Source organism: Esox lucius, chromosome 11 (assembly GCF_011004845.1).
Source record: "Esox lucius isolate fEsoLuc1 chromosome 11, fEsoLuc1.pri, whole genome shotgun sequence".
Classification (NCBI taxonomy): Eukaryota; Metazoa; Chordata; class Actinopteri; order Esociformes; family Esocidae; genus Esox; species Esox lucius.
Window position 1 is genome coordinate 26415111 of NC_047579.1, and position 24485 is coordinate 26439595.

The window sequence follows — 24485 nt, forward strand, 5'->3', positions numbered from 1 at the left end:
GGCTAGATCCCCACGGCTTCACAAAAATATCAACCAAATCTCCACTAGTCCTTTTCCGAGAGTAATTAATGTTGTATTGTGAGGTGTTTGGTCACTGGTGGTAAAACTGGTGCTGTCTAGTCAAGATGGATCCCAGAAAATGGCCTACTACGTCATGAGTGTGAAGTAGTATACCATTTATATAACATCTCCATTTGTGGAATTGTCTCTCGCGGCAGGCTACCACAAGCCCTGCTCTAAACCAACTGAAGAGTTTAATGGATTTGTAGCCTAACACTTAGCAAAAATGTACACTGTTCTGCAGATGCAACACATTCATGAATATACGTTATACCGCCATCTATTATGATATAACATATATTAAATGCATTAGCCACTCCAGATTCCAGACTTCCCTTGAGAGTCTCAACACATTGTTTGCCATTAAATCTTTTCTGTGTTCAAGCCTTGAGAAGTTGAACGACTAAGCTTTATTTCTCCTCAACCTAATCCAAAACAGCACGAGAACTCCATGTCCACACCCAACACTACGTATGTCAAATATCAACCTAATCCAAAACAGCACGAGAACTCCATGTCCACACCCAACACTACGTATGTCAAATATCAATCTAATCCAAAACAGAATGAGAACTCCATGTCCACACCCAACACTACGTATGTCAAATATCAATCTAATCCAAAACAGCACGAGAACTCCATGTCCACACCCAACACTACGTATGTCAAATATCAATCTAATCCAAAACAGAATGAGAACTCCATGTCCACACCCAACACTACGTATGTCAAATATCAATCTAATCCAAAACAGCACGAGAACTCCATGTCCACACCCAACACTACGTATGTCAAATATCAATCTAATCCAAAACAGCACGAGAACTCCATGTCCACACCCAACACTACGTATGTCAAATATCAATCTAATCCAAAACAGCACGAGAACTCCATGTCCACACCCAACACTACGTATGTCAAATATCAATCTAATCCAAAACAGCACGAGAACTCCATGTCCACACACAACACTACGTATGTCAAATATCAATCTAATCCAAAACAGCACGAGAACTCCATGTCCACACCCAACACTACGTATGTCAAATATCAATCTAATCCAAAACAGCATGAGAACTCCATGTCCACACCCAACACTACGTATGTCAAATATCAACCTAATCCAAAACAGCACGAGAACTCCATGTCCACACCCAACACTACGTATGTCAAATATCAATCTAATCCAAAACAGCATGAGAACTCCAATCACTAGGGTGTTTTATTTTATTTCCTAAAATGATGGCAGCTTCAGACACAGGTATTGATATTTTAGCAGTATCTGCTGTGATAGCCTGTGACCTGAGAACACACGCACACATCTGCAGAAGTAGATAAAATGTTATGATATGTATGATATGACAGGATGTATATGCACACACCCTGCCTGTTAATGAATATGTTTTAAACCTTTCCACAGACCCACACGCACCAGAAACACTGGTATAGACCAGGCTGGTAAAACAAACTCACTTTGAACAATGGAAGACAAGCTAGTCTGAGGTCATTTCAAATAAAAAGCACCAGACCGTGTCTAATCAACACTCCTTTAATGTCAGTATTGAAATTAGGCCACGAGAAGCCACTAAGATCATATAATGTTCTCAAATGAACACAGTTGGGGCAAAGGGCAATAAAGCCAAGACGCACCTCTCAGCTCACTCTGAATAATGGGGTCAAGTGTTAAATATGCCAGTACTCACTGTAGATTTCATTTCCTCTCCCTGATCTTGTTATCAGGCTTGGATTTCATGGCGTCATATTAGCAGTCTCTGCATTTTTAAGCCTTTTCCTTGGCTCTGACATTTTAATTGCCTCACTTCCACTGAGTAATGGCACTGCCAAAGCAGTACGCCCAGACACCTATGTATCACAATGAAGTCATCTCAATGGTAATGTGTGTAATTGTATAGTAAACGACTCTTATTTTGTAATACCAACACTGCTTTGCTTTAACATGCAGTATTCTATACAGTTTGAGAGGTTGGACATGGATTTTTTTTTCGTGTTATGTTTTATACAGATCCTGACAGGTTAACCTGTCAGGAAGCAGAAAAATACTGCATTTTGACAATGCTATGAAACTAATTAAAAAAAAATCACATGAATTATTACATTCAAATAGCATTGTCAAAATGCAGTATTTTTCTGCTTCCTGACAGGTCAACCTGTTGGACTGGATTGTTTTGGCTATCATAAACAACACACTATAGGGGCACAATTAGTAACCCAGAATGAGCCTACTATTCATTAACAGTATGTGAAGTAGATTTTAGAAAAAGGGTCTGAAGTGGTTCAAATTGCTTTTACAGCAGCTCAAAGGGAAGTGAGGCCTTCACGGCCCAGTAGCAAGCACAGTGCCTCAATACTCCGTCAGAAGATGTGAGCAGACAGTATCTAATTACATTCTGTTCGCTCTGCCTGACTTTTGGGCCGGCTGCAAACTTTGGCCGTTTTGTTAAAGTCCGATACAAGATGGTGATGTCTTTGAAAGGGAAAACAATCATTTCAAATCCAGCAGAGCGTAGCTGGTGTTGTCAGACGGGCTTCAACATGATGTGTTGTGATGTGGTATGGTAGAGAGTCCAGCCAAAGGTTTGGAGAACCTTGTTTTCCCTTCCTACGATAGAAGGTGCCCGTCCTCTGAGCAACCAAAGCAATTAAATGGTTTGTCTCCTTCACGTTATTTCCTTTTCAATGAGCATTGGTTATGACCCACAATGATGCTGCTTTTCAAACCTCTGCATGCCACCAAGACAATCATTGTTTTCAGATGAACAAATCATAATAAGATGAGATTGTACTGTATACTTCATTCAGACGTGAATCACGAGCGCAACTATATACAAAGTTCAGTCAACGTTCTGGATCTAGTGAAGTCAGTTATGTGGAATTCAACACTGCATGTGCCTGCCTATATCTGTTTGTTTTATTTGCTAAATGTGAGGGATGTATGTTTAAGATCCCATTAGGAGACATCTTCAGGCATATATTTTTATACTTCTATACAGAACTCTTGTATAGAAGTGTAGGAGAGGAGTCCAGAAGTTTTGGTGAGGATCGGGATGTTGAGTTGACTGAAGCAATACACTCTAAACACATAATAATTCCCCTCCCTCTGCCCACTAACTCCTTCCATCGTCTTATTACTCTATGGTGCCAAAAGTCTTGTAATGACCACACCTCACCTAGTGCATGTTTGGTAACTACACAGCTGTGTTTGGAAGACTCTGAAGTGGTCACTGAAAACACCAGGCGGACCGTGCTGTGTGACAATGTGTAACGTAACGTCAAGGAGACAGATGTGCCCCGGGCTGACGCCAAGGCAGAGGGAGAAAGGCTAAATCCTGGAATAATGCATCGCTACAGTCCACATACAGTACCACACCAGACTAATGAATGGACTGGCATCACGATGGGATGTGGGATTGTCTCCTTCCGAATATAACACTGCATAATGCTTTATGTACTATAGATTATTGTTTATAACACTGCATGATGCTTTATGTACTGTAAATCATTGTAAGTATCATCTTAGGTGATGGAGTGCAGTATATTAGATGTGTTGACGGAAGAACGTGCCATGTGATGCATGAAGAAAGGGGAAATAGGTAGAAGCTCCTCTAATCTACCTATAGCTTTACGTCTCCAGATTTAAAACCTTACATCTTAGGTCAAATCTAATATTTGTCCACAAATTGTAATTAATCAAATGTGTTCTCAAGGAAATAATGTTCTCAAAGCGATAAGCAAGAGAGAAAATATTTTTTCTTTGTCCACTATTTCTTTCAGTTCTATTTCCAGGCTGCTGGCTTTTTTAAGATTGGTAAGAGTTGATACATTTCATGAGTAGGAGCTGGAGCCCATGTCCTTGACAAAGTGTATTTTCATGCACCTTGCAATAGACCATGGAACGCCACTGTATCACAAACACTATAGATGGCTGGAGCCGCATTCGTGCCTAGAATGTCTGGTTTCAATTTTGCACTTAGCTGCTGGTTTCTCAAAGAAAAGCTTGCCGCTTTCTTGTTCCCCTATAATCTGACTTCCTTCATTTTCGCCTTAATTTCCTTCGGGGGTTTTTCTCAGTGATAGATTGCGATTGATAAAAGTGGGGTTTATGTCCAATCTACCCAATACAATGCCAAAGCGCTCTGCCGTACCTTCTGTAATTAGGTCATTATTATGCATATCTCCGATTTTTTAAGAAATGCGGCTTAAAAGCTTACACGTTTTAATTGATTAAGTAAAGCAGAAGCCATAGCCTTTTGCAACACAGATGGTTGTGTTCATAAAGGTCATGATGTTTGAAAGCCATATTCATAGCGTTCTAATTAAATATCACTATATTCTGAATGTTATAAATAAATGAATATCACAGCACACTTAGTTCATTTTAAAAAGCAAGACCAAAATGATATACTACATGCATTGCCTTGAGACATGAACATCATATGCATAGTAAAGTCATTCATTCATTACCTTCTGTATTATCCAAAACAATGATATATTCAAATTTGATCATGGACCAGACATTTCTGGTGGTAAAAGTCTGTTTAGTTTTTTTCTGTTAGATCATACTAAGGTTCTTAAACCTAATTTGTTCTAGGTGTCTGGAGTCCAGATTCACTTCTTTTCCACACTTGTTACTTCGATTTTGCAAAAAATAAAGCGATTACATTGCATTTTTGTTGCATTATTTTATCGAGAAACATTTAGTCATGCAGTATGACAGGTTTTAACTCAAGGCAACACTTCATTATACTATTATAATTGTTGTGTCATTGCCTTCAAGTCCTTTACGCTAAGCTAATTTGTGGATGTAAACTGGATGCAACTTCAGACAATCTTTTGATGACAGAGAGCCTTCTGTGCTTCTTAACTGTAAAACACAGCTATCCACCTGAAGGCAGAAGATTTCTGTGCTGCTGCTTTGACTGGTGCAATGTGACCTCAATGTAGGTTTCAGAGTTCTAATCTAATGTGGGGCAGCACAGATTGCATTGTATCAATGGGGCCAGCCAGACTGCATTGCTGGGAACCTTTGGAGGGGCACAGTCTGCTTAAAGCAATGCACTTGTGGTGGCCTACTCTCTGCCCTGTGTGCATCTGCAGCCTGTTTCAAGGCTCCGCCCCTCCCCTCTTTGTCAGGTGTAGCAGTTTTCCACAAATACTTATCAGTGTTATCCCGAAGAAAGTTTTACTGTAATTGATTGAGTCCACTGATCAAATTATATGCACAGCGTTTCACGGTAAATACACTGACATGGCGTTAACCCTGCATTATGAGTATGTTCTGAACCTTCTTCTCTCCTGTGTAATCGTTCATTTAGTGGTTGAATGTCTATCCTATAGCAATCATTTGGCTATTTGGGAAAGTATCACGGTGAGAACAATAGTGACCTTTGAACAGCTGCGAAGTATAAATAATGTTTAAACTACAGATTTGTCAAAGGCACTTCTTCAAAATAGCCAAATCTTTCACCAGAACCAAGCAATAACACTGCAATGTCACAGAAGTCGACTGAAGCAGTAATCCAGCCATGTCCGTAGACATCTTGGCGAGGAAGGAAACTGACCTGGGATGCATTTCCCCGGGGCTATGTTGTTTCTTTGTCATGGACTAATGTAAGTGTGGACACACACGTCTCCTTGGGGTGAGTACTGGTCCCTACCCCTCGGATAACAAGTTCAATTAATTTCACAGTTGGCGGCACCTACTGTCATTTTGCCCAGCCTGTTGTCTGGTGCTGGAGAGAGATGGGAACTTTGATGTGCCCAGAGCTGCAGTCCTTCCCCCATGAAGTCTCAACTCACCCTGGGCCAGATCTGGTCTGATAAAGCCACTGCGCATCCGGCCTGCCTGTCTACCTGCTTGATTCCCCACGTGGCTGTCTGTCTACCTGCTTTATTCCCATCCTGTCTGTCTGCCTACTTGCTTCACTCCCCACCTATATGTCTACCTGCTTGATTCCCTGCCTGTCTGTCTGACTGCCGGCTTGATTCCTTGCCTGTCTGTCTGACTATCAGCTTGATTCCCTGCCTGTTCGTCTGACTATCTGCTTGATTCCTTGCCTGTCTGTCTGACTATCTGCTTTATTCCTTGCCTGCCTGTCTGACTATCGGCTTGATTCCTTGCCTGTCTGTCTGACTATCTGCTTTATTCCTTGCCTGCCTGTCTGACTATTGGCTTGATTCCCTGCCTGTCTGTCTGACTATCTGCTTGATTCCCTACCTACCTGTCTACCTGCTTGATTCCCTGCCTACCGGTCTACCTGCTTGATTCCCTGCCTACATGTCTACCTGCTTGATTCCCTGCCTGTCTGTCTGACTATCTGCTTGATTCCATGTCTACCTGTCTACCTGCTTGATTCCCTGCCTGTCTGTCTGACTATCTGCTTGATTCCCTGCCTACCTGTCTACCTGCTTGATTCCCTGCCTGTCTGTCTGACCATCTGATTGATTCCCTGCCTACCTGTCTACCTGCTTGATTTTCTGCCTACCTGTCTACCTGCTTGATTCCCTGTCTGCCTGCTTCCTTGCATCCCTACATGGTGGCCTGTCAACCGGCTGTGATCGCTTGTCTGGCTACCTGGCTGACACATATAACCAATTACACATTAAGACAAACAGGCAACGATAAAATATGTGATGAAATGCATACCAAAGGCATATCAAATTCAACTTCTTTAACAACATGTAATTTTGAGGTATATTTCAGCATGTAATTTTGAGGTATATTTCAGTACTTTTACGTAATACAGTATTATTAAGCCAAATCACATTGAACATGTTCTGGTATGTGAGATTATAAGCCAGGGTAGGTGAAACCAAGGCATTAACCAGGTATCTTTTTACAATAAGAGACAGGGAAACTGTGCTTTTCCTGGCTTCAATCTGAAAGGGTTATAGGCACTGGAGCTTTTAAAGTTAATGTTCACAGAAATTACCAGTCACAGGGGCTCAATTGGACATTCCCTTGAAAAGCCGTAATGTAATAACCCGCTATCAGATTAAATCCAGTAATTGAAAAGTAAACATTTTCAGCAAATAAAAGTTTTAAAGTGAAATTTACATGGCTATAAAAACATATATTGGTTTCCAGAAAGTGCCATTAATTATGGGAGGTGTATATTTATGTCTAGTGTATACATAAGAACATGCATCACAGTGATTTGACAAATAGCGCCATTATAAGAAATGGCTTTCAGCGCCACTTCTTTACGTGGTCGGACCGATGGGACTGGCCTCTTTACGATATCACACTGCAACATGTGCCTCGAGCCATAAGAACAAAATGAGGGTAAATTAGCCTGAAACACTCCTTGCATTCTACCTGTCGCCGAACTTGTGTCTGGTCCTAATGAGCTGTAATGAAAAGTGGCCACATAGCACAGGGAAAGGACTCTGATTGATGCCGCACATTGTCGGGGATGGCACCCCTCTGAACTCTAAAACCCTCACATTCTGCCTTGGTTCTCCTGCCCTCTGCCTTGATCTTCATCCCTCTCCTCCTCATTCTCATCTCTCTCCACCTCCTGTCGTTCTCTTTGTCACTCCTGCCTGCTGCTGGAGCCTGACGGCTACCTCCCCAGGACAACACCCACGGGACGGTCCACCGATAACATGCCTGTCACCCCGGACCGCTCTTGTCTCTAACACCTCTCTTATTCAATACCACAGGTTCACCTCAGCTACATTTCCAGGTAAAACACATCCTAGCAGGCTAGCTATATTTGTTCTTCCTTGATGGACCTAGCAAGCTGAGGATCAGGTCAATTCTGATTGACAAAAAAGGTAAAGAATCAAATGGTTGTTTTTGGTAATTAATGGTATCCATGCACAGTAATTACATTTGTTAAATCGATGGGATGGAGGTATGAGGTGCTCGTTGCGTTGCTAAGAACATCATAGAAAGAATACAGCGGGTGAGAAAGAAAACTGGGAACCAGACTATTTTACTCCAAGCTTTTTAGAACCCTGGGTACAGGCGGTGTAGCTTACTTTGTAGTATAGGCTTCACTTTATAATGCCGGACTGACCTCAACACAGGCCACAGGACCAGTAGGCAAAATAGCCCCATAACATCAAACATCCACCATTAGGTATGGAGGTATGGAGTTATTTTCTGCTAATGCATACTTATTTAGATGCCATGCCAAAGAGCTCCATTGTCATGGCATGCAAACGCCAAGTAAACAAACAGGGTTTGCTAACCGCCACTGGCACGTGTGCTATCAGATGACATGAGCATCTGGCTCTCTAGCCACATATACAGTAAAAGTGCTTGGCCAAATACAGACATTCATAAAGAACAGACCACAAAATCAATTAGTTCTCTAAGCTGAGGACAAAACTGAGGGCAGTCGATAAGTGCAGCCAAAGTACATCTGGGATGTGAAAAGATTGTGTTTAGAGGAATGGCCTAAAATCTCTTAAAGTAGTATTTACTGAGAGTTATGGAAAAGCCAGTCAAGTAGCTTTTTGTAGATATGTTGTTGGCTTTGGTATTCTGATCTATTAGACAATTGCTTTGTAACTTTTTTTCGTAGAACCCTCCTGATTTTGACGTCACCACAAACAATGTAAGCAGTCACACTATGCAGTGAATGGAGTAGCATAAGAATTCAGTTTGAGTCATCAGGCAATTATTTAGACTCCTATCTTTCCAAGAAAACAAATAGTGGATTAGCATAGAATTCTTCTTTTTTTTTTTACTTCATTATTTGTATTATTTATTTAATAGTGTTTTTAAATAAATATCTGTAATATGGTTCCTAATCATTTTGGACCTGGCTCCAGATACTCAGCCTGTTTTATTAGGGCAGGGATATACTGCCGTCTCTATCTGCATTCCTGTTGCATGCTCCATAAGCTCATTAATAAGGGCCATGCATTATTCATCAATTGTGTATTTGGATGGTACGGTATAAAAGAGCATTATTTATGTAAACAGGGAAACAGTAGGACGCTGGTGAGAGACGAGGAGACCATGCAGTCTTCATCTGGGTGGTTGAATTAAAGATGCAGTATAATGCTGGTGATACATTGGGCTCGGTGTCACTTTTGCAGATGTTACAAACTGTACACAGGTTCACACAGTGAAATAGTGTCAGTGAAAAAATCGATTAATCTGTGTACATTTTAGGATATGCTTTTGTATGCATCCGCAATCATTTCTGGCTGACTAAATATTGTGAAACACTGCCATTCCATCCTAACTGCAGATGTGTTGTATTATGGACACATTCTGATATTTCAATGCAAAGACCCCAATAATATGTTTATACTAATGATAATTGGTTTCTACGGCCCAGAGCCCAATGTCAGCTGTTGAGGACAGAAACCGGATAAGATATGTGTCCCCATGTCAGCGGAACCCACGGTGTCTCAAATGTTGCTGCTTTCATTCCTCATAACGAGATCGATTCCTTCGCCTCTTCTGGGTCAGTTTGGCGCTGAATGCTTGAACCCTGCCAATGTTTTTCAGGCATAACACCCCAAACCACTGACTACTACCTGTTGAACTGGAGCAAGGGACCAGAGACCAGAAGAAGGGTGACAATTTCAGTCGCAGGGCACGCTATATGCTTGCACAAAATGCTATTAGTGGCCTGACAAAGTTGTGAATGGAATGCTACAATAACACAAAGGGCTCTACAACATACTAAATCCTGTTAGGATAGAGATTAGCGTTATCAGCACTCCACATGTCAATATCTATTATGAGGAGGGGGCAAGGACAGGGCAGTGACATGGAATTGCTTCTGTCAGCATGACATCGACGAGCCGGCCGACACCCAAAGAGCAGCTGGGACCAGAACCCACCTCTCTGAATACTAATATCAGAGACAGCTGATCTAGCATGCAGAGCATGATGTTTCTATAGTATTGTACTGCATATTGCTCAGTCAAAGCTGGTCTTTAAAATGGCTGTTGATTTATAAAGGGACTATCTCCCCTTATGTTGAAGAGAGAGCTCATTCAAAGCTGGACCAAAGCTGATGCAAATGGAGCAAGCTGAGAGATACAAACCATATCTGACAGCCAAAGGCCAAAATGCTGCACCAGGCCTAGGGCCTGTGTGTTTGGAGTTTTGTTGGCTGTGATGTACACAGAGGGGCAATGTCTTGGCAAATGTGAAAAAAACACTGGAGGAAGTGAAACATTTTCAGAATGTATTTACTCAGAAAAAGACAAACAGGTGCATGCAGAGAAACGGCCACAAGAAGCACGCGCACACAAACCTCCAAAATCAAAACCCCAAACCACACAGACATCGAAAATCAACAATCCGAATCACAAGCGTTCGAAATCAACATCTGAAATCACATGAACATCCAAAATCAACATCCAAAATCACATAAGCATTGAAAATCAACATCCAAAATCGCACAACCCTTCAAAATCAACATCCAAAATCACACAAACATTCAAAATCAACATCCAATATCACCTGATCTAGAGAATAAGAGAGAAAGTGATAGTCAGGACAGCGGAAAATGAGTAGTGTTTTGGTATGTGTATACATTCCCCCATCTCTCTAGCTCTTTGGCATAATGGTGAAGGTGGCGCATTGTGCTGCAAGCGACAAGTTCTCATTCCAGCCACAAATGGCAGATAATTGCTGCTTGGTGGAATGGCAAAAAAGAAATCCCAATCGTGGCTAATGTGTATGCTGATAACACCACCAGAGTCCTCATCATGCACTTTCAGCTGGCTGCTTCATTGTGCAAGGCTTCAGAGTCAATTTCGAGTGATGAGAGGAGTAAAGACAGGACCATACATTAGTACAAAACATTTCCCCCCCACATACAGTATCCTGTAGTGTTCAGTTATTCATTCACAAAGATTGTTAACTCTCTCAGAACCGTGAAGGCCCATGCAAAGTGAATTCCATCAATCTAGTTGTCTGGGTGTCTACAGGTGAAATCGGATTTCCCAAGCAGCAGAAGCCTTATGGTAAACATGATACCCTCGCTGTTCCCACGCCCATTTCATTAAATCGCTTGAAACGGACATAGGGCCCACATGACCGCGTCTCCACGGCGCTAAAGAAACCCAATGGCTTTTCAGAAAAACATCCCAGTGTTGATAACTTTGGAGACACTCTGACGTATGAAGCTGTTGCTAAGGGATATGCAAAATGTAATATCCGTAGCATACAGGGAAATAAGCTTTTAGTCACAGTCATTTCTGTCAAATTTTATTTACTATTAAATGAATCATATTTAATATGCACTTTCAGATAGCCTTGTCAAACTATGAAATTGTATCAGATTGGAACTAAGCCATAATTGACCATGCAGGCTATTTAGACTTGGCTACAGGATAGACAGTTAGACACTTTTGATATTCTCTCTTTCACAACTGTTAAGGGAGGTAAATAACAGTAGTATGACTACATTCAAGTTTTAAGGTAAAAACAATATTCAACAAATAGCATTCAGATGAAAGAATAACACTGTATAAATAGTGCTTCTGATGACTTGTAAAAAATAAAAATGCATTACATGAAGGTAGGAAAAAGTAAACCAGATTGGACCCTCTAAATACATGTTTAAAAGATAGAATGAATTGTTTCTTCAACCTGAAGAGAACTATGCTAAGTAATGCCAGCGTCGTAAGGACAGATTGCTGTGTTTGAGAAAAGCTAAATCCACTTTCCACTTAAACAGTGCGGTACTGATAGTTTTTATTTTACTGTGGTATCTGTTTCCCACTCACGGTTGTACCAGTCTATCCATTTAAATTAGCAACCGTCGACATGTTTGAAATTACCTGTCAATGCATCCCGGTGATGGCTAAAAAGGGCTCAATGGAATACAAAGGTTTTCCATTGCAAATTTAACAACTTGATACAGGATATCTTGACTCTTACAACACAAGAAACAGAATAAATACAATGTCATTTTGATGGCTGTTTTGTGCAGTTTTAAACACCCATAATGGATTTTATATGTGCATCTAATCTTGTAAAAAATGTAAAGTATGTATCTATATATGTAGCCTACAGCTATTCATTCTGATTAGAGATATCCTACTCTTGGTTGGCCTGTGGATGTAGGCAAGAGAACATGACAATAACAGTAATGAATAATTAATATAGCAGAGACAGTGCAGGTGAACACAGGGAAGCCTAAACAGAGCAAGGGGTGTGTGGTTGCCACGCTACAAAAATGCATTTCTATGTAAATACACATAGTGTACATATAAATTAAGCACACACAGCAAAATTCTGATTATTGTCAATATTTCACTCATTCAAATTAAAAAAATTAGGGAAACAAGTGACATTTGAGAGTAAATTGAAAATCCAGCGTGCTAGTGAATTTTGAATATGCTATAAATCAATCAATTTCAAAATAAACATCGTTCTCCATTTTCCAACTGTTACAGTTATTAAACTTCCATTAAACCTTTCAATTATAGCTACCACTCTTGCTACCGTTACTGTGCATTTGTATTGCTGTGCAATGCGTTTCAACATTTCCACAAAGCCCATTCATTCAACACGTGGTTGTCCGCGCTGTCCTAAACAATGAATGCCAACTTGAGCTCAACGTGGACATTGGAATTTTGGAGGCTCAGCGTTTTTTTCTTAAGTGGTATGTGCAAATCCTCTACAATATGCTATATTTTCTAAAAGTTTCCAGTTTCAGATGAGGATAAGGAAACATTACAGGAATGCATACCTTTTCTTTCATAACGCAGAGTGCCATCAAAATCCAGATCGCAACTACATACACGCCTGTAGCACACTCGCGTAAGGAGAAACAGACCCAGACACGCAAACGTAACTACATATCGATTGGGAGGGTATTAGTTATACGGGTGTTGGTTGTGAAGTTATTGGGGACCACCTGAGGTGCAGCCACAGAGCACAGGTTTAAAATCACTAGGCTAATAGAGAACTGAGCCCCAGGCCTCAGCCAACCAGGGCCCATGAAACATCTGTGGTCAATTCATGTTTTATTAGAGTCATCATTAGTTATTGCTAATGCACCAGGTTATGAATGTTATTAGAAACCGGTTGGTTCGGAACCTGAATGCTGGTTGTCTGAAAGCTGTAGTACATTTCATTTCATACCACAGGTTTGGCGGTATGCTTCCAATATATAGCCGCAGGCTGTATTTCTGGCACTGTGCGCAGTGCCTGAGTGCAGCTCTTAGATTAGATATATTGGCCCTAAACCACACCAACTTGAGCCTCATTGTTTAATTGTGCCGACAAAGTACCAAGGCCTACCTACAGTGTTACAGTGGGACTATAGAAGCTTGAGACTCACACATGCAGCCAACTTAATCACTTCCATTAGCCTGTAGCTCTAATAGACAGACTTATTAAGGTTCAGTATCAATTCAAACTGTGCGTTTGACTGTCCCAGATTCCCACACCACATAACCGTCAGCAGGCTGCTCAGAGACAAGCCCATCAGCACAGAGCAGGATGATGCAGCTCAAGCCAATGTAGCTCCCACTGACAATACAAAAGAGCAAAGAATGTCCTGAAAAGAGTCTTGCGTGATAGCCTACCCATGTTTGTGAACTATTGACAATGATCTGCAATTATCTGAATTGCCCTATGATTTCCCATCAGCACGCTTCATTGTCTCACTGACTTTAGATTGTGATTGAAAGGTGTGTCAGCGTCGTCTTAACTACCACAGCAGGACAATATTCAGACTCATATCAATATCTATCAGGACATTTGGGCGTGCGTGGGCACAAACTGCTGTGTCACCTTGCATTCTACATTCACAACTGACAATGGCCGTAACAAGAAGCACTTTAGCTGGCTAGCAAGTGCCACAACTCTGAACAGAGCCCTGGTTCCTGAAATAAAAATGGATTGCACCTCTTTCTGAAGGCAGGCAACAAAGAGAATATTCTCCACTCAACCATATCACCATTAATAAATCCTTTTGAATTTCTTCCTTTATATTTTTTTATACTGAGGACTCAAAATAGTGGCTCTGAGAATTATATGCGTCTGGGAACTCAGTGACTCTGTTGCAATGGTTCACTATAATTGAATTACAGTCCATCCTGCACGGTCCAATCCATTAGGATCTAGCTGTCCACCGTGGCATCTTTTCTCCCCTTGGCCGTCACATGTCTGAAGGGCAGAGGGAAGTGGTCACAGTGCGCTGGTCAGGAGGAGCAGAGAAATCACCCCACCGGGAAGTCAATACGCAGGGGTCAGGCTTTAAACACGCTAGTAGAGGACACTGCTAAGGCACTCTTGTCAGCCCCTTCTATTTGACGTGCCACCCCAACAATCAACTTCATTGGGTGTGGGATCTCTTTTCTCTGGGTGCACGGGTCTTCTGCTTGTCCCCTGCACCTCAAACTGACATAATGTAAACAGCCATATCCTCTTCAGTACCTATATCCAAAGTAACTACTCAAGCACAGAATCATGGTAGTCATGCAGGTGACACCTGCTTAGTTTACTTGACCTCCTCTCCAACAAACAGCCTTAGAGGGAGGGAGGGAGGGGGCATCCCTATGAGACAAGGTCACCTTAGTGGATTGAGATGAGAGGAAAGCAATTCCCCCAGGACAAAAACAAGGAGCAACTCATGAAAACGTAATTAACTAGGATGCACATCAGTGGATGCCACAGGCGGACGGGGGTTGTGGTGGAGGGGGTTGGGGGGGGGTAACCCTTAGTACAAGGGCAATGTTAGTTCACTTGATATCTAGGAGTGTCACAATGGATGTTTGTTTGACCTCAAAATACTTCCAGTGGCAGTCAGCGTTTCGAAATCAGGGATAGGTTGGAAATGTAACAGCGTTCTGATTCACATACAGCTCAGGATGACAGAATGCATGGGCCCCTAATGATAGAGTCGAGCTGTTACCATGTTTTCAAGTTACACCGGGTTAGATTAAATGTTACATAGGGTTACATTTTACATAGGATTACATTAAATGCACTGTGTTTGCTAGCACTGGAGAGGGGTTATGATGGGGTAAGACAGTTGAACCGATCTCACGAGGCATGATAATGATTTATATATTACTAAAGCATCAAAAAGTGTATGTAATTAATTGTGATGTCCAGCTGTATGTGAAGCAGCAGCAGCAGATTGACCCTTAAAGTTTTGCGAAATTAGCTTCTTCTGAAGAGGCCAGAATGGGAAGACAAAATTACATTTACATTTGCAACCATATAATGAAATATTTGACACACTGAAATGTGTAGTTTATGCCCACTGGCTATGCCCTTAAAGTTGTGCTCAAAAGTTTGCATACCCTTGGAGAATGGATAATATATGTACCATTTGTAAAAAGGAAGGCGAAAAAAGTATTTTATTTCTCATGAGATTCACATTCTGTAGGTCATAACAGAATGGTACAATCATAACACAAAACATGGCAACCGACCACTGTTCAAAAGTCTGCAAACCCTTAGTTCTTAATACAGTGTTTTGCCCCCTTTAGCATTAATGTCAGTGTGCAGCCTTTTGTAATAGTTGTCTATGAGGCCCCAAATTCTTGCAGGTGGTATCGCTACCCATTCATTTTGGCAAAATGCCTCCAGGTCATGCAAAGTCTTTGGTCGTCTTGCATAAACCGCATGTTTGAGATCTTCCCAGAGTGGCTTGATGATATTAAGGTCAGGAGACTGTGATGGCCACTCCAGAACTTTCACCTTTTTCTGCTGTAACCACTGGAGGGTCAACTTGGCCTTGTGCATAGGGTCATTATTGTGCTGGAAAGTCCAAGAGCGTCCCATGTGCAACTTTCGTGCTAAAGAATGCAAACTGTCTGCCAGTATTTTCTGATAACATTTGGCTGCTTTCACCTTGCCATCAATTTTCACAAGATTCCCCGTGCCTTTAGAGCTCACATATCCCCAAAACATCAGTGAGCCACCACCATGTTTCACATTAGGGATGGCATTCTGTTCACTATAGGCCTTGTTGCCTCCTCTCCAAACATAGCGCTTATGGTTGTGACCATAAAGCTCTAATTTGGTCTCATCACTCCAAATTACAGTGTGCCAGAGGCTGTGAGGCATGTCAAGGTGTTGTGGGGCCTATTGTAACCAAGCTTTTTTGTGGCACTGGCACAGTAAAGGCTTCTTTCTGGCAAATCGACCATGCAGCTCATTTTTGTTCGAGTATTATCGTCTTGTGCTCCTTGAAACAACCACACCATCTTTTCAAGAGATTCCTGTATCTCTCCTGAGGTTACATATTGGTTTTTCTTTGTATCCCAAACAACTCTTCTGGCAGTTTTGGCAGAAATCTTTCTTGGTCTACCTGACCTGGGCTTAGTATCAAGAAATCCCCAAATGTTCCACTTCTTAGTAAGTGATTGAACAGTACTGATTGATATTTGCAAGGCTTTGGATATGCTTTTATATTATTTTCCATCTTTGTTACACAGGTCTTTTGACAGTTCTTTTCTGCTCCCCGTGGCTCAGTATCTAGCCTGCTCAGTGCAACCACGTGAGAGCTAACAAACTCATTGACTTTTAATACACAGACACTAATTGCAATTTAAAACACAATTTTGTGTCTGTAACATGGCCAAACATTCATGAGTATGTACACTTTTGATCAGGGCCATTTGGGTGACTTCTGTTATCATTATGATTTTAAAAGGAGCCAAACAACTATGTGATAATAAATGGCTTCACATGATCACTATCCTTAAATAAACATCATTTATTTTTTGCATCATCAGTCATATTTTCAAAATCAATGCCAACATTTCACAATTTCTGCCAGGCTATGCAAACTTATGAGCACAACTGCATATCTGCTAGGACTTGCCCTTTTATCAACTAGCAACTGCACTAATTGTTAATTTTCACTATTATTAAATTGCAAATTTTATCTCTAATTTGAGGACAGGTCCAACTGTGCTTTATGTATGTTCCTGTCCAGTACATTCTTCCAATATGACTAACATTATGAATTGTTTTATTCTAAAACTAAGATTCTTTCTAAAAGTGTCCAAGAACCACACAATGACCTCCAACCAGTGCAGAAGGACTTACATCCCTATTCAAATAATCCTTACAGTGCGGCTACAGAGAATTCCCCAGCTGGCATAAATATTTCAATGAGCTTCAAAAGCACCTGTTATCAATCCAATGTTTGTCATTTAGATAAATTAATGGGATTCTCCATAAGTATTTACTTAGCCTTAGATGCTTCTAATAAATCTGTAGCGGTCACAGTGGCTGAATGAACATGTCTAGCTGGGCCATCCATCACGGGAGAAGGGAGATGGACAGACAGGACCAATCCATACCACTCCCCGGGATCACATCAAAATCACTGCGCAATCCTTCCAACGTACCCTTCTAAAACGAGCTACTAACTCTACATTGTCAGTGTGTGTACATAATGTATGAGTAGTGCCGGACCTAGAGTGTTTAATGGAACTGACATATTAATATTAATGGGTGTTTTTCAGCTGCTTGAGACACACTTGAGCATATTCAAATATGAACAACAGTTTTTTTTTTACTGCTAGCTACTTTCACTGCGTTCATTTGAGTTAATTCCCATTGCCCTTGGCAGTCGTTTCTCTTGTCAAGAAGCAAACTGTCCACTGTTTAATCTGTCTAGCGTTAAAACGACCTTAAGTGTAACCACATGCTTATGCATTAGTATTTGGATATTCATTTAAAATTACATCATAGATTATTACATTTAATAATATGTGAATATATGACAAATCCAGAATATAATATGAATACTTGAAATTCAGCCTTTAGGTAAGCTGAGGTATGTATGGGTGGGAGAGACGCTAGAGTGTGGTTTAGTGTGGCAGGGCTATGCTCACGTATCAGTCTGCAGACACATTCCATGTCTGTCAATCTGGCCGGAGGTAGCCAGCTGACAGGCAGCTGTTAAACTGAGAGATGGAATTGGGGCTGACAAGCCCTGCGCATTGAACGTTACTAGACCACTAGGTAGGAGGGATGTGGGTTAACAGGTTAGCAGCAGTTTGCTGTTCATTTTGTCTGCCCACACACAACATCATCTTTCATAAATAAACAGTATGGACATGTCGATCAGCTATTAAATATCGACATGTTGAAAACAGTATTTTTCCAATGCGAGTGCGTAAATGCTAAGGCTCTTGGTAAACAATCACTTACCTTTCAGAGACCTAAACTTGGACAAAAAGCATTCACGGAATCGCAAACACAGTACAACAGCTATGGTGTCTCGTCACACACGCACACACATACAAACACATAAACAAACAGACAGTTCAACATGACATAGCAACCATCTGAATACCTGTCAGTCTCCCGGACTAGAATAATCATCTACAGAACCCAGAACTGTTTCACACTTGGAGAACAGACCAGCACAGTCATCCAAGCCTGCTTTCCACTCCCCCTTGAAGAATTGCTCTCCCATGTAATCACAGCATTATAAGTGTGCGTGTATAAAATGCTGCATAATACAGTACCGATAAAAGGATTAGGCACCTGGAGGTTGAACTACGGCCATTTATTTCGGTAGTAAGGGTTTTATTTAAAAAATAAAGAAATATTTAATGTATGATATATGAATATAATATATATATACATGTACAACAAGAAAAACACTATCCAAATAAAAGACTTTAGTTCGACTTTCAGGTGCCTAAAAGTTTTGCACAGTATTGCATATATATACACATATATATATACATCTCTGGGAAAAAATAAGAGAAAACTCTCGAAGAAATTGAGAGACCACTGCACCTTTTTCTTTCCTTTCCAAAAAATTTGAAAAGGAACGTTTTGAGTGAGGAACAGAAGCATTCAATTTGCAGTGGTCTCCTAATTTGAACCCTTCTGTTCCTCACTCAAAACCTTCCTTTTTCTACTTTTTTGGAAAGGAAAGAAAAAGGCGCAGTGGTCTCTTAATTTCTTCGAGAGCTGTACATGTACACATGCTACCATGCACTCTAAAAGCTACAATGTTCTGATTAACAGCAGTTTCATGGCCAGTCCCACGGCTGCAAGGGCCGAGGTTCTAGGTGTGTGTGTGTGACTTCTTCTAATCTGGCAAAAGCAGAAAGCAGGTGTGTGGCTGTTTTCCAACAGGAAGCATGGGTCTCCATAGTGAGAATATGTTACATACTGTAGGAGATATTAGGAACGTCCAGATCTCCCTGCCAGGACAGCTGCCCTAAATCGTCTACTGAGTGCTGGGCTGAAAAGACAGAGAACAGCCATCTGTTTACTACTTAATCTTAAACATACAAACCCTACTGTACATCTACAAACCTATTACCAGGTCAAAATATTTCCAGATTGAGAATGTTTCATTTTTTATCCCAGTTTTTTTATATATTGCCCTTTAAGAATGTTTTCAGAGACCTTTCCATTGTCCACATTTTATTGTGTTATGGACTTAACTCATAATTAATTAAAATAATTGCCATCAATCTACACATAATACCCAATGATGACAAAGCAAAACACAACAAATGTTTGTCCGTTTATTCTATGTCTATTCTATTCATGTGCATTAGACCCATTCAGTACTTTGTAAAATGCATATGGCAGCAATGACAGCTTCAAATCAATTAGGGTATGCCCCTACAGCTTTGCAGACCTGGTTTTGGCCAGTTTCTCCCATTGATCCTTGTAGTTCCTCTCAAGCTCTACAAGATTGGACAGGGAGTGTCAGTGAAATGCAGTCAGGGCTTCCCACAGATGTTCTATGGGGTTCCAGTCCAAGCTTTGGCTGTGCAACTCAAGGACATTCATGAACATGTTCAGGGTTTTCTTAGCTGTCTCCTTCGGATTGTTGTCAAGCTTAAGAAGAATATTTTCACCATTTTGAGGTTTTGTGCACTCTGGATCATGTTTTCTTCAAAGACCTCTCTATATTTTGCTCCATTCATCCTTCCCTCAGTCCTGACCAGCCTCACAGTCCCTGACTTGGCATTCGGGCAAAATATCTGGATTTTTTTTGTTCTCATCAGACCAGAGAATCTTTTCCCTCATGCTCTCAGAGTTCTTCAGGCAGCATGTTTTATGCCTTTTACTCAGGAGTGGCTTTCGTCTAGCCACTCAACCATGAAGGCCTGATTGATGTTGTACTGCAGAGGTGGTTGTCCTTCAGGCAAGTTGTCCCATCTCTGCCGATCAGCTCTGAAACTCTGTTACAGCAGCCATTGGGTTCTTGGTCGCCTCCCTGCCCGGTAACTTAGTTTGTCTGGACGCACAACTCTAGGCAGAGTCTTCATGGTTCCAAACATCTTCCAATTCACAGTGATAAAGCACACTCCTGAGAACTTTCAATGCTTTCAACTTCCCTGTCCACGCCTCAACACAATTATATCTCTGGGGTCTATGAGAGGTCTTTGGACTTCTTAGCTTGGTTTTTTGCACTGACATGTACTGGACATGTACTGGGATATTGTGTGTAGATTGATGGCGATAAATTAAGTCGAAAATACAAAACATGTGGAGAAGGTGTACATACAGTATTTAGTGTGTAGTACAGTATGTAGTGTGTTTACATGTTGACTGATACATTCAGTAGATTAATCTCATACTGTAGTTCATGTCCGTCATTTATTTGACAGGTAGTCATCATCAAAACATTGAACTATCAATAATGGGTCTTAGTTAAGTTTACAGATGGTAAATGGGTAAAATACAAATCCTTCCTTTTATGCTCTGAAAAAATGTAAAGGGCTGAGACAAGGTCCAGTCAGTTTAAACTGACTCCATTGTTTTAGCACAGTTCACAGTCCTGAACACAGTGATCTGGCACAAAGGAGAGGGGGAGGATGTGCCAAACACAGCATGCAGTGCTGATGATGCTGGGTATTATTTAATCAATGTACTCCTGTATGAGTCAGTCAGTCAGGGTTGTGGGGGGGACAAAAGGAGAGTGTACCATTCACAGCTGAACAAAGCACTAACTCATTTAGGATTTTCTTTTTCCAATGAGCTTTGAGAAACGCCATTATTGTTCTGCCAAAAGCTTCAAGCTTCACAAGGTGACTGGCAGCCAGGAAGTGTAGAATTTAAGGAATTGTGTAGACTGTTGTATTTCCCACTGATCTACTCAAACAGTGGTTATAAAAATGAACTAAGACATTTTGGACAGAGATGCGTAAATGCGGGGAGGTGGAACGTGAGGTCAAAATTAGGGTGAGATTTGTGTTTTGACGGATGTACAACAAATATGTACAATGTTATCAGACCAAAAGATGGAAACAATGAAAAATACCTTTCAGGTGCGGCCGTCCCAATGTCACGAATCCAGAGGAAATGAAGTTGTGATCAAGTTGGCCTTGGCGGAAGTTCTCTTTCCCATAGTGCCCTTTGGGAGGAACGCAAAGTTAATAGAGCATGATATCCATAACATTTATCTTACTTAGGATTTTCATCAAAAAAAACATCTCAATCAGGTAAAAAATATATTTTCAAATGACTGTTTTTTTGTCTTGAATCTGAGCTGACAAAAGAGAAAGTTAATGTTAAATGAATGGATTTTCTTTGTTCTCACTAAATCATGCTGATGAGATTTGGTGCCAGTACGGAAAGATAGAATGATGAATTAGCATTAGCATAATTACAGACAATTATCATCCTTTTATGGATTATTTGCCAAACTATAAAACTATTATAAAACAATTAAAATGGAAAATAAGCTCATTTTGTGAAGGATACATTCACTGGTATGATCAGTATCCAAGTCCATTATAATCAATATCTGGTCTGTTCATAGCTAATAAACTTTCGTTTAAAGCAGAAACATGATCCCCAAAAGAAATAAGGAAAGATGAATACAGTTGAGAAGCAAGGTATGCCTCAATTCACACCAAATCAAAGCTGTGTAGTTCAACTTCAACCCCTGTCTGTCTCTTCACTTTATTCCAGGAACAAAGTCCTTCAGTGAATTGACTAGTTTGTGAACTAAGTGATGCAGTGGATTTGGTAATCATGTACGACAATTGTATTAACTGTTTAGTAAAACAAGACCTAAGATATAAAACCCAGGTACACAAAGCAACATTCTGAAAAGGTATTAACACATTTCATTGTTGTTGCTCTGCTCGAGGTGAAAAAAAAAAAAAAACACTTCTATACGATTGAGAAAAAGATATGCGACACATCCGAACAGCCTACAGAGTGACAGCACACCACACATTAAATACATTCTTCAGCTGTTTGTGGAAGGTTGGCTTTTATGGTGTCTTGGTCCAGATCAGCCATTACACTTACATATAGGGAGGAGACGCTACATTTGGCTCAGTCCAAATGGGAAAGGATCAGGGATACAGAGGGCAAGTAAGGTTTCACATTAACACATTGATGCTATCTGATGTACACTCAGGATCAGCACTCCACCGCCAATGTCACACCCCAAAGCTTGGGGAGCTAGTGACGACCTTGCCTCCTCAGTTCCTTCCCAAAATGAGCTAAGATGCCCTTTCAGGGTCAAAAAGCCTTGCCCTTTTGCAATGGCAGGTAAAGCAGTCTAATTGGTTGCCAAAATGTCTTTCAGGTCTTGACCCCTGTAGGTCAGAGGACAGATTCTGAAGGAGGCTTCAAATGGCTCTTCTGTGATTTAAACCTGTTTAATTCCTTCAAATGACATGACACAGTAGACTGCCTTCACCTCACTCATACTGACACTACAGAGACCGTATGTAATTGATTCATACACTGTGTAATTTCATCAATGTTCATAATAGCCACTGCATTTAAGTGTGCAGGAAATATCAGGTGAAGTACAATGCGTCTGATCTTAGAATTATGTACAGAATCCCTATAATAATATTATAATTTCAGTCATTTTGTATTACCGTGTAGTGTGACATAATACAACCAGCAATTATTTAAATATCTTATTGTCAAAAGAAGCAGTTCAGAAATTGCTCCTGTTGGCCACCCACGCATGTTTTGTCCACTCATATAATCCTTTGTGCATTTACCCGGAATTGCGCACCAACATCTCTGTTAGTACCCCTCTGCATTAGCTGGCAAATAATTCAACAGACTCATCTCACAGGAGCAGCTTCAAAGTCAAACGGGCTCCTCGGACCAGTGCCGTGCACAGACCTTTTGAAAGGCGTGTGCTGAAACCGGAGAAGTGGGCGGAGTTGTTGGCTCACAAGGACAGACGAAATGTCGGAGAGCGCGGTGCGTGTAAAGAAAGATGAACGGGCGCGTGCCCTGCGGCGTGCGTGGCGCACGTCACGGAGGTGGACGAGGCACAGGTCAACAGCAAAGGGCACAAGGTAGCAAAGGGGCATGTGCACAGGTCGAGCCTTACCTGTGCACGTGCCTCTGCCTCAGACCTTCGGGTGGCAGATACGCGGTCAGGATAAGAAAGGAACGAATGTGTCTCAGCAGTCCACGTCTTCCATACAGGCCTGAGCTCTCCAAAAGCACGTTGTATCTTCAAGCCCAAAGTATACTGTCAACCGATCACTGAAAAATATGGCCGATCGCTACCACTTTGGGATTTTCTGCACTCAGATATGAATAAATACTTCATCTCAGGATTTAAGAAGTTGAACCAATTTAGGCTAGATAAAAATAGCTATTGACATGAAGTGTTTAATCAATCCAATTTAGCAAGCATGCCTCTATTAGGTCTTCCTGTATTAAAATATAAAATGTAAAGCACAACAACCACTCACATATCTGCCTGTGTTTCAGAAGCCGTGATAATCAGCTTGCTAACCTTGGTCTGCTCTGAGAACAGTGCCTAAGGGCTGAATTCAGCATCCACACTAGGATTGGTTGACTAGGATACATGGTGGTACGGCATGTACTGACGCATTGTCTAAAAAGACTCATTTATTTTACTGTCCTCCAGCAGAGTGACTTTGGGATCCAAGTGGAGACCAAAAAACATCAAATGAGAAAAAGATTACACACAACACACTCTATATCCAAACACAACTGCATAGTCATAGAACACAATCTGAACTGAGATGAGCAGACCGGTCCATAAGAAGGTCTAATGTACAATTGCAGAGGCCCAAGTGCATCCGCATACAATCTGCAAGACCAACCAAGTGCACGAACTAGCATTGGTATAAGTGCTCCATACGTATCTGTTGAGTCTATTGATAGTTCAGTCGAGGCCAGTTCGACACGGCGAGGTACAGTTTTCGCCAGACCTATGGGAGCAACATACAGTATTTGACAAAAGAAAGATGAGTTGTGTCAAAAACGAGGCCACAAGAGATCCAGACCAATTACAGGACTGACATGAACCCACACAAAAAAAGCCTGCCTCTCGGGACGTATCCAGCAAAGTCTACAATCTTAATGTAAAAACTCTGTTGTGTCAACTGTAGTCTAGAGGTCATTTCAGGGATAACATGATGGTTCGATGAAGCACCGTGAGAGCTGTTGGAGGGGGTGGATGCTGACATCCGGTACATACCATACGGGGATAAACAATCATTGTTTTCTA

General features: G+C 41.1%; 1 protein-coding gene across 4 annotated transcripts in view; it reads right to left on the minus strand.

The window, feature by feature from the left end:
- LOC105022934 (protein shisa-6) overlaps window positions 1-24485 on the minus strand; it is a 63015-nt gene that overhangs the window by 28762 nt on the left and 9768 nt on the right. For 3 of the 4 annotated variants that reach the window (XM_010891711.2, XM_010891710.2, XM_020050631.2), the window contains exons 4-5: window positions 21279-21371; window positions 19170-19241 (exon numbers count right to left, since the gene is read on the minus strand). In XM_010891711.2, the coding sequence (XP_010890013.1) occupies window positions 19170-19241; window positions 21279-21371 (165 nt within the window). The remainder of the gene's footprint in view (window positions 1-19169; window positions 19242-21278; window positions 21372-24485) is intronic. The other variant, XM_010891712.2, reaches the window with a different exon arrangement.